Source organism: Sardina pilchardus, chromosome 20 (genome assembly GCF_963854185.1).
Source record: "Sardina pilchardus chromosome 20, fSarPil1.1, whole genome shotgun sequence".
In the NCBI taxonomy this organism is placed as follows: Eukaryota; Metazoa; Chordata; class Actinopteri; order Clupeiformes; family Clupeidae; genus Sardina; species Sardina pilchardus.
This window is the reverse complement of record NC_085013.1, coordinates 17,018,863-17,030,649: the sequence shown is the minus strand read 5'-3', so window position 1 is coordinate 17,030,649 and position 11,787 is coordinate 17,018,863. Positions and strand designations below refer to the sequence as shown.

Sequence of the window (11,787 nt, the reverse complement as noted above, 5' to 3'; positions counted from 1 at the left end):
ATAAATGCGCATGCACGCTTTGCTGGCTCAACGCCTGTGTCTGCTGGCTCCACTTTATCGATCCAATCATCTCTCTCCTTTACTGAGCATGCCCAGTGCATTATCTGCTGTTGCTGGCATGAACATGGTGCAGGCCCCGCTCCCCCGTTTCTCAGTTAGTCTTCACAGACAGATAGGATCCAGTCTGTTTCTCTCTGTCTGTATGTCTGCCCATCATTCTCTTCCATCTGTTTCTTCATCTCTCCTGTCAGTCTGTATTTGCGTATGCACACAACATGCAGAAATGTCCCTAGATGAAGGAGCGCTTTGATGGTTAAGATAAAAACAAACAAGGCGGATTTGTACTGGGAATCTCTCCCATCATTTGCTTGTCAAATCCCCCAGCCTAATCAACGGCGTCCCTAAATGTCATGTCCCTGAGCAAGTCCCCGGGTGAAAACGCATATCTGATGATCAGTCTGTGTGATCCTGCGCCAGTGTTCCCTCTGCCTGCCTGTGGCTACCTGCAGCGAGGGCCGGGACACCTCAATCTGTCCCCTTTTTAATCTCAATCCTAATCTTCCTCTGACCGCTAAACGCACCCACCTTTTGTGCCCTGCCAAAAAAGCGAAATGCCCATGGTAGGCACCGGCAGTGCACCTGGTTACAGAGTGAGTAAAATTCCAGCCCGTGCTGAGGCGCATATGGTACTGTGTTAGTGACGTCTGTCTCTGGCTCTGTTTTTTTTAAATTATTATTTATTATTATTTTTTTTTTATCCCAACTGCATTGCTTCTCAGAAATAAGGTCCTCAGGGCCAGTAGCTGTTTGGCAACATTCACCACATACTTTGGTATGTGGTGTCTGTTTTTTTCGTACATTATTTGTAAATGTCTTTTTGTATTATTATTTTAAATAATAATAGCAGAATTGAATCTAGTTTCAATTGAGGTTGATATAATGTCGATGCCATCATATGCATAACTATGAAAATGTAGATAGAATGTCCTCCTGAAATGTAATTTCTGATGTTATTTATGTTTTCTGTCTGTGTATGTAGGTTATTATGACTTTGTCATCATCTCTATTTAGACTGTCTAAGATAAGACTGACTCTCATATCTTGTGTTTGTTTTGGTTTATTTGTGTGTGCGTGTCTGTCCGTCTGTGTGCATGTGTGTGTGTGTGTGTGTGTGTGTGTGTCCCTATGTCCCTATCCATCTGTTCATATTCATTTGTCAGCATGCCTGGACACATTTTTTCTTGGTTGTTTAAAATCTAATTTCGGATATCTGAATTTTTACCCTTAATTTTAATTCTGATTCTGCAAGAATATGCATGTGTTTTAGCTGAGGGTGTTTAGATTTTCTCTCCATCATTACCCAGGTGCCTGTGTCTAATGAAGTTGAGGATTTGGACATGGAGAGTAGGATTGGAAGATGCTGTAGTGGTATTGACTCTCTTTGAAGTAGTATGACACATTCTCTCAAGTATTTTGGGAGGGTAGGTTTATATTTTGAAGGAATTGGCTGTGCTGCAACTTGCTTTGGCTTGGGATGAAGCTTATGAGTGTAAGGTTATGTTTCCGAAGGAAAACTGGTATTTGGACTGCTGAAGAGGAGAAAAGCTGTAACATTGCATTATTCTGTCATGTTTCTTTCACAATCTATCACAATTTCACATTGACATGGTTATCATATAAACAGAGCTGTTCTTATAATCACAACTCTCTCTTAACGGAAGCCTCCTGCTTTATTTGGGCAAATTGTGTGATATTTTAAATGTCGAGTGCTATGAGAGTCTTTGCTGATCTGTTGTAGGATGTCCTGGCTTCTAAAGAGCACCAGATGAGCTGTGCACACTTGAGTCACCATAACTATAAATACAATTCTCCCACGTACGTGTGACTGACTGACTGTGTGATCGTTGTGACTGACTTTCATATCTTGTGTTTGTTTTTATTTATTTGTGTGTGTGTATGTGTGTGTGTTTGTAGGTTTGTGTTTTAATACATCTGTGAAGATGGATGATGATCTTGCAGAGTCGTAACCTAGTCATTCATCCATAACGATCCCTACCATGCTAAAATCATGCAAAATGTCTAAACATGGGAGGTTCATGGGGCTCTATTTGTTTGTGTTTGTGTTTGTGTATGAGAGTGAGAAAGAAAGTCCTCGGAGGGTTGATTTAATTTTACCCAGTAATCTTCTTATGTAATGATTGGTAGGAAAGCCTATTTCTGCTTCAACTGGCTGCTTTGTCTGTGACTCAGAGTGGTTGAGCGGAGACAGGCTTTATGAAACGGCAAAAAATAATGACTGCCCCACAATTCATTTCAGGACTTCATTAACTACAGTGGCCCATTCCTCGATTGACATCCATCAATGCTATGTCATCCCTCTTGTGTTGCTCAAGAAAGGCTCGTGTGATGATTGTCGGAGCTTAATTAATGTTGCTACAAGTGCTGCCATATGGAAGCAAAGAGTTTAACTCTCAATTGTACTTCTACCCCTTGTATACATATGCTTTCAGAAACCTATTAATGAAATATAACTAAAAAGACAACAACAGCAACAAAACAATCTGCCTACCTATACGCTTATCTAGTTCTTTGCCAGCTCTGCTAAGTGAGCTGGAATCATGCTGGACATCACAATATTTTTCTGAGCTGCTGAACACTGATATATTAGAAGTGCTGTTGTGGACAGATTGGTGAAGGTCAATGGACTTAACAGGTGTTGTTTAATTCTTATCTGATATGCCCCAACACGCTCATCATATATCACTCAGTTAAGAACCTGAGCCAGAATTGACGATATCACTAGTAGCAATCATGTGCCTGTGATGGTGGAGGATCAGTAGAGTCTAAGAGTAGATGAAATGGGTATGGACTAGGGCTGCTCAATTATGGCAGAAATCGTAATCATTTTTCTAAACTTTAAAAAATAAACAGTGAATTAGATTGAATTTGAAATACAATTTAACTGAAAAACAAATGCAAATAACACAACAGTTGCCACTGTAAAGCAAAGTCATGCACTGGATTTATAACTGAAGGCTGAAAGCATTAAACTTATTTTCGTATTTTGATTATACTGTTTTCATAATCATTGGAAGTCATAGTATAGTATGAAGTATCATCCACCACAGAACCATACAATATATACACACATATATACATTCTTCCAGTTAGCATCGAAGTTGCATTTAGAGAAAAATACTTTTTGTATTCTAAAACATCTAAGAATAAGTTCTCAGCCTATATCCTATATTCCAGATATACCAGAGTTTATTTTTTGTATACCCTGACCATAACAATGTGAGTGAGTGACAGACAGGCTTGTGTAAAGGCTTATCCTTGCTTTCTGTCAATACATGATAATTGGCGTTATGAAACCCTGGTGCTTCTAGTCCCCATTTCTTGAACAGACGGCTGAATCGAAAGCAGACATCTTTTTCTGTTTTGTGTTTGGACTTTGTGAAAGGCCTTTGTGAAGTGCTTTTCTTTCTTGCTCTGTCTGAAATGAGAACGCTTCAATAAAGGACAGTGCTCCAGTGCATTATGCAGGAGTAAATTGGCCCTGAAAATTGTCCACGTCCTCATCTCCCGCTGCTGTTGTCATCCACAGGTCCTTGAGAGGCTCACGGCACGTCTGACCCAGTTGCGGCTGCTCTCTCATCGTGACCTCCGCTCTCTCACTAAATATCAACTCATCCTGGCCCGCCAGCAGTTTCGTAGCAACCCACCCACACACGTTCAGGTAGGTCTTGCCTTGCAGCCAAACCCTACTATGACATTGTAGCATCAGCCACAGGTTGTTGAATTAAATTACAGAAATAATATAATCTATTGCAAATTGTCTGCCTCTATTAAGTATCGGTGTGCATATTTTGTTATTCTGTATTTCACAGTGCTTGGACTCGTAGATACTTTTCTCTAAACTCTTATTTTCACTCGGTCTCATGAAATAAATCTATGTATTAGATCCTATCTAAATGGGTATTTTATTGAACCATAAGATGTAAATGGTAACAACTTGGCTTGAACTTGGTTGAAATCCTGAACTCCTCAAGTCACTGACAAGTCACAAGTCAAGTGTTTACATCCAGGAAGTTACCTTTGTTGTCAATATCCTCGCCTATAGTAATATGCATTAGTTGTATTACCTGTATTCATGCATTCTGGTGTTATTACTATTCAAGATATGTGTTCCTGTTTGTGTTGTCTACAGGGGGCCCAGCATGGTGCAATAGAGGGGGACTTTGCCTTGAGCATCAGCCTCTACCACGGCTATGAGCTGCTCATGCAGATGGGGCTGCGCTCGCTCTTCCTCTTCTTACAAGGCATCATGGGAGGAGCTAAAGGTAGCAGCGGGAAGCAGTGGGCTCTGAGAGCCTTGTCTGTTAGAGGAGAGGTCAAAGACATTTACATGGCCATGGATGACTTGTTGAAATGTGCTTACTAATGGCTGCCAATGCGTAGATGTCCCATTTCTGTTTTTTTTTTTTTAATCTCATATTATCCTGTCTCTCTCATTCTTTGTCTCTCACGGTAACTCTTTCTCTCTCTCTCTGTGTGTCTGTATCTGTGTCTGTGTCTGTCTGTGATTACAGAGACATCTCGAGCCAGAAATGAGCTTCAGAGAAATATGGACTTTATGGACCTATATAAGGAGATGGAAGCCATGTTTGTCAAGCCCATCGCCGGTACTTTATGACCACATTTGATGATAAAGAATGTAAAGAATTCCAGTTTGTAGATGCATGGCCTCTTGTCGGTGTCTTTGCTAACTTTATTCATGCTGGCTTGCTATAGGGCCGGAGGAACCGTTCTTCTACACCCATCCCAAACTGCAGAAACTGGATGAGGTGGTGCAGCAGCACTTTCAGTCATGGTCCCAAAACTCAGGCAAGTAGCTCTACCAGTTTCATGGAGGGAAGAAGTCTGAGAGTCCACTATTCCAGCTTGTTTAATTGTCTCTGCATATTCCTTCTTAGTAACTAGTGCAGTGCCTGTTCAAACATGCCATTCTTGTTGAAAACTCGTAGCCCAATTACATGCCCGCAGGGATCCCTGCTTTAAAAATAGGATGATGAGGGAAAACATCATCCGAGCTAAGCATTCAATAATGAATACGGAATATTATATTATAATATATTAGCCTATACTTAATGTGTCGTAATCAGAATTTAGGCAAGACTGCATGTGACATTTTTACAGATCAAAATGACATAGCCTAAGTCTAAGCCTTTATGCTTAGGCTTTATGTTTATTGTTAAGCTTATTGAATAACCTCCTGATAGAGAAGAATGTGGAATGATGCAGCATTGTTTGAAATTTACAACAATATGACCCAACTACCTCTGGAAGCTTATAAGTGACATCCTGTCTAGCTGTGTGACATTCTGAACTATTAGCCCCGCTCATTTCAATTTGGGACCTTGCAGTCTCAATTGTCGTTTGTTTATTCAAAGTCTCAAGTCCAAAGTAGCCCGGGCTATTCAAAGTATCACTTTATTGCTTACCATTTTTACATCATTTTGAATAGCCACTGCATATTGTTGGTGTGTTGTTGCAAAATCCTTATGATCATGAACATGATAATCATCTTTTTTGTTGATATTGCATGTAAGGACGATTCCAAATAGCACACTTTGTGTCGTGCATGTTTTTCTTTTTGCAGTTGCTAAGGGGACAGAGCAGGAGAGCACCCGTGTGATGATCTTCTCCTCCTTCAGAGAGAGCGTGCAGGAGATCGCCACTATGCTTAACCGCCACCAGCCCCTCGTCAAGGTCATGACCTTCATGGGCCAGGCCTCCGCTGGCAAAGGGGTGCGAGGGTTCACACAGAAGGAGCAGCTAGAGGTAAACATCAGTGTTATTTCTTGCCTTCTTACCAGTAAACGCTGACCCAAAGAGACCATCCAGAATAAGTCCTTCGTGCTGAGCCCGTGCCCCCTTTTTTCCCTTCTACTTTTCTTAATTTGTTCTTAAATTATTTACTTTTCAAATTCAGTTCCTTCAGAGATTGCACACAAAACAACTGGAATAAGAATGCAATTTCTCCTGCTTAAGTAAAAGCTTTCCAATTACACTCAGAATCTAGAATAATACAAAGAGCAAACCACCTTTTAAGTGCTGCTTAATTAAATTAGAGTGGTTGTTCTAATCTGCTCATCTGGAGGCTTGAGTAGCTTACTTCTTTCTTATATATCAGTTTAGAAGCGCTTTGGGACACGTGCCCTTTGTCTGCACACAGCATTTATTGACAGACTACACACGTGTTAAGCTTGGTCCATTGAAGGGTTTCAATTTGTGTGAAATCTTTTGACTCCAGAGATGTGTTTTTGTATGTGTGGCCACTGCACCTGCCGAATACACGTGATTGTGTTTTCAACGTGGTTTCAGACCGCCATGTGGTCTGTGCCCTGTCTGATCATGGCCTCAGTGGCTATTTCATTTTTCCACCTGCTGCAATCATTTCCGTTGCCCATGGAGACAGAGATGTCGGCAGGGGTTAGCACCTCAGAAGGGAATCGATACATTTTCAGCAGGGCTCTTGTTCCAGTTTGACTGAATCTGTGAATGCTTGCGTGCTGAGTAATATAGAGAATGTGTCCATTTCTATATGCAGTCATATTCTCTCTGTATGGTACATTTAGTTAGTCAGTGAATGGATCATTGTTTTGTAACTCTGAAATGAAGACAGATGTGTAGATATGTGCCACTTAATTAAGAATACATTCCATAGTACTTGTCTACTTGTATTTGTATTGTTAATGCAATACTTATAAATGTATTGCTGATGCTGACATAGCATGTTTGCATGCTTTCATGCACAGGAGATGCTTCATAGGCAGTAGGTTATGATGGTGGATGTTGTGAGAGCACTCATTCTGTTACTCTGTGGTCCTGCCTTCTGCCAGACACCAGTCTAGAAGGGAATAGCCAATGGCAGAATCTGTCACTGTGGTGAATGCAGCTGAGATGTTGAGCTATTTCGGTATGCCAGGCTCTTCAATCAATTCTGCTTTCCAGTGGTTTGGTGTCAATTCCACTTCTGAGCAGCATGGTTAGCCTGAACTGCTGAATCTGTGTTCTTGACATTGAACAGATTGATGAATTGGAAAAATCTTCAGTTTGGGAAGGGAGAGGAACACTTTTTCCACAGTACTCTGCACATTTAATTTGTTGTTATCAAGAAATCACTAAATGCATATCTACCATCTACCATGGCTGTTTTAGTATGAAACGCTTCTGCAGCTGCAGCTTTCTAACATTTGTCTTTGAGACCACTTGGAAGGAGTTGCCCTCAAAAAAACAAACATTGTGAGAGAAACCAACATGGTTGGATGAGATAATGTTATTGAGCAAAGTATCTATTTTCGGATTTGGTTGCTATGCTGAAACATTTAAGAGGGATACATAGGAGTTGAATGCGCCTCAGAACATCAGGCTTAGTTCAGTTTCCTGGGCTGCATCATGCCTTAGGACCCTCTGTCCACAGACATAATATAAAATTTAAAGGTTTGCTGAATTATTTAGCTGTTGCCTACATGTTTAAAAGCAGACTGGTAGCCCTCATGCTGTCATGAGATAAAGATGGTGGGGAAATGTGCAGTCAAGCCATTCTGGGACTGGCATGTTCTGATGAAAAGGATCTAGTCTCCAAGCACCGTGCCTAGAGCTCGCTTAAAAGAAAACCCTGTTCTTACCATCTTTGTTGACTGTAGTTGGTTATCCTGGTCATATCAATAGATAAGAACAACTCAATAATTTCATATGCAGTCAAAGGTCACCTGCTGAGCAAAAAGCCCAATCTGTAAGCACCACAACTTAAGCTTAGGGTCCAGGCAAGAGGGTTTTACTACTTCTGTTCCCACTGTCTGAATCGGATGCCAAATCATGCTACTATGTTCCAAACATTTAGTTAGGGGACGTGCGCACATGAATGTGCTGGAGCCAAAAAGTCAAAGATCCAACACGAAGAAGAAGATCTGCACACTTGCTCTCCGTTTATTTCACTTATTTGAGTTGACAATGTCACAATGACGTAAAACGTTAATGACGTTTCGAGCACTTTGGCTCTTCATCAGATCATGTTCCAAACAGCTCGTATAAAAATACTGCCAGCCCGGCTCCACATCTTTAGAATGGTTCCTTTTTAACTAATCAAAATGGATTGGTAGCATACCATTCAGCACGAGGATTATTGCATGAGCACGTCTCATGCATAATTAGGACCGCTGCGCAAGCCACAGAAATGGCTGATCTTTTATCATCATGATGACCGACACTGTGTGTTACTGTGATAAAAACATACATTTGTCATTGTTATGATTGAATATACATAATTTCAGTGGTATCCTTTGGGTGAAGAGCTAACACAATAGTTATATTATACATTACGTACAAATCGGTAACAGTGCTGCTGTATTGTGTAGGTGGTGCGACAGTTTAAACAAGGTGGCTTCAACACACTGGTGTCCACATGTGTGGGCGAGGAGGGTCTGGACATTGGTGAGGTGGACCTGATTGTGTGCTTCGACGCCCAGAAGAGCCCCATCCGCCTGGTGCAACGCATGGGCCGCACAGGCCGCCGCCGCCAGGGCCGCATCGTCGTCATCCTGGCCGAGGGCCGCGAGGAGAGGGTGAGCTAGGACTGTGTGTGTGTGTGTGTGTGTGTGTCTGAGTGCCAGTGTGCATGCTTGTGTGAGTGTCTGTGCCAGTCTGTGTGCTTGTGTCTTTGTTTGTTTGTTTGTCTGTGTGTGTTTCTGTGTGATGATGTTTTCAGTGTGTGTGTGTGCTTCTGTTTGTTCGTTTTTACTCTTCTCTGCATTATAAAGCAATGAAATGAGGGAATGAACGTCGATCGTCGTCCAATGGAACTCGGCTCAGCTCAGCTCACCACTCATTTGTCAAGCCGTGATTCACTGCCAAACTGATGTGTGCCTGTTGGAGATGTTTGCTGACTTTTTAACCGTCCATCCAATCTCTCCGCTGCGCTTCCAGACCTACAACCAGAGCCAGAGTAATCGGCGCAGCGTCAACAGGAGCATCCTGGAGAACAATCGGAGCTTCCACATGTTCCCCAACAGCCCGCGCATGCTGCCCGAGGGCCTGACCCCCACCCTCCACAAGATGCACATCACCTGTGGCCAGTTTGAGGCCAGAGACACTAGCCGGCGAGCCAGCAAGGGCCGCAAGTCTGTGGCAGAGGGACGAGAGTCTTTTGTGCACCCCAGCACTGCAGGTGAGCTCTCACTGGACAGACATGGAGTCCAACCAATGCACCGACAAACCATCTGAACTGTGTATTGGCAGAATCTGATGATATCACAATACAAGGTTACGATCCAGTACATTGACTCCAAACTTGACCGGTAGTGTATATATCATTGACTGTATATACACTACAGTATAGACCAGTCAATTACTTAAAACATCATATACCGGTAGTGCTACAATCATTACAGTATTTGGGGGGGGCTCATTGATTGAACGCTGTAGAATTCAAAAAGGGCTGACTTATGACTTGTCCACATTAAGCTGGGTAAATGCAAATATGTCTAATTATTATATGTTTAGCGTCTCCATCCACATTAAATGGCACATTCCCACACTGAAAACACTGCGGAAATGCTCTCTGAGACACTTGATAGATTCTTGAAGCATCCTCTCACTCCTCCACTTCCTGCCACCTACTTGTTCTACCCCAATATTCATGGTGATTCTCATTTTTGGCTGCCATTCCAGAGAGCCAGCAGCAGATTTCCAGCCTCTATAAGCCTACTGATTAAAGCTCAGGAATCACTAAGAGACTTCAGAGAGGCGCATCTTTAAAGGTGTCAAGCCTGTATGATGTGACTGACTTACATGATCATTGTGAGCTATTTGTCTACTCTTCAATGCATGCTTTTTGCACAAATTTCATGAAAAATACTGAAAATGTCATTAAAATGCCGACATACCATAGCTTGAAGCACTTACCTACTAATGTGTACTGAACAGACATCTCTTCTCTGTCCATATGTGTGCAGTTTTCTCTATTTTCTTTTTTTCCGTGAAGTGATATCATTTCATTTGCTTAAGTGCTGACAGATGTACTTTTATCACCCTTCTGTGTGCTGCCAAATTCAGGCTCTTTATGGCTTTGACTTTGTTGAGTATGAGCTAATTGGAAATCTGATGCAGAGATTCTCATGATCCTGAACATTCCTCAGGGACTGGTTGAAATGGAATACCAAGCACACATTGACATCATTTTACCTTTGTGATCACATCTCTGCATGTTAATAGCATGATGATGGTAGAGAGGCTGTGGGCTTCATCACAGCCAAAGGTTTTCAGAGGTATGTGGTGGGTGCTGCTTGTATTCCATTCCTTTTGAATGAACTCACTCTTTCAGGGTATGCAGTTCTGCAAACTGTTGAACTCTGTTAATGTGGTGTAGGCACGGTGGAGCAGAGGCAATGTCATCGACCATCAGGGTTGACTGGGGTTCATTCCCGTGCAAGTCTGCACTGCTTTGGATGAAAGTGTCTGCTAATTATCAGTCACTTTAATGTTAACTTTTGATTTAACTTTAACTTTGCAGAGTGGCACAGAGGATCAGTTGGTCCTCTCTGAAGTCTTTTCCCAGTTTGAGTATCGGTCATAAGCAGTTCATCTAGCCTAGAAATCCTGACGCCCCTAGCGGCAGCAAATGTAATTTGGCTGGCGGGGCAGTCTAGGCACGATCCATTGAGCCAGGGAGCTGAGAAACCCCAGCACCAGTGTTCCAATCACAGCGTGTATAGAGTCGGTGGGTGGGCCATAATGGTGACTGACATGCGACCAGAAGTTGCGACGGTAACGCATCCTGTTATTTGAAAACAAGAAGATGATTCGTTTAGCGTTATCCTATTGCGGGGAGGGAATTTGAAAGACAACTGTTTATCCCACCCCTCCGATTGCGCCCTGTCTACGGTGAGTGTCCAGACCCTACATCTTGATGTGGGTCTGGCTCGTCAGGCTACAGTTCATCCCCATTTCAAAATAAACTATGCACTATGCTCACAGTGTCAGTGGACGCGCACAGGCCGACTCGCTTGTCTTGTCCCACATAAGGATTACTGCTCATGATGGCTGACCGTTAAGCTGACGCCTCAGCAATAGCATTCACTGATGTTTGTGTGTGTGTGTGTGTCTGCATCTGTGTTTATCTATGTGTATGTTTCCTGCATGCAGTGAGAGTTCCTGAGGAGAGCCAGAGAAGAGATGGCTTCCTGACTCCAGCTGAGTTCTCGCTCTGGTCGTCCACCATGCGGCTGAGTGAAGACGAGCCTCAGCCAACGCTCCCCCAGACCCACTTCCTGTCTTTGTCCACAGATTCCCCTCCACAGGTAGACACCACACTCCTCACTCGTCGCACACACACCACACACACCTCACCTACGGCTCACTCCACACATCGTTCACCCAACACACCCAACACAAACCCACCATCCTGCTGACCAGCAGTTTGAAAGCTACTGAACACAGAGTTTAGGGATAGAAATCATAAGGCAGCTGAGCTTAGATATGGCCATCATGTTGTGTTTCCAAGGTTTCCTCACCGCCGAAATGACTCTTGATGGTCATTTTGATACCACAAATGAATGAAGACTCAGTCAGACCACTGGTATGAAAATCAGGAACAGAGTGTTATAGCCCATTTGACTTTCCAAGAACTATTTTTTTTCTTCTATTTCATCATCTTCTTCTCCCTATCCCTGCAGAGATTATATTGTGCAGGGAAGCCTAGTTACCTCCGCCAAGGAGGTTATG

General features: G+C 42.7%; 1 protein-coding gene across 2 annotated transcripts in view; it reads left to right on the top strand.

The window, feature by feature from the left end:
- Positions 1-11,787, top strand: part of fancm (FA complementation group M) — a 55,998-nt gene that overhangs the window by 22,363 nt on the left and 21,848 nt on the right. The window contains exons 5-12 of one of the 2 annotated variants that reach the window (XM_062522128.1): positions 3,608-3,739; positions 4,211-4,343; positions 4,593-4,685; positions 4,795-4,887; positions 5,663-5,844; positions 8,424-8,630; positions 8,992-9,232; positions 11,209-11,363. In XM_062522128.1, the coding sequence (XP_062378112.1) occupies positions 3,608-3,739; positions 4,211-4,343; positions 4,593-4,685; positions 4,795-4,887; positions 5,663-5,844; positions 8,424-8,630; positions 8,992-9,232; positions 11,209-11,363 (1,236 nt within the window). The remainder of the gene's footprint in view (positions 1-3,607; positions 3,740-4,210; positions 4,344-4,592; positions 4,686-4,794; positions 4,888-5,662; positions 5,845-8,423; positions 8,631-8,991; positions 9,233-11,208; positions 11,364-11,787) is intronic. The other variant, XM_062522129.1, reaches the window with a different exon arrangement.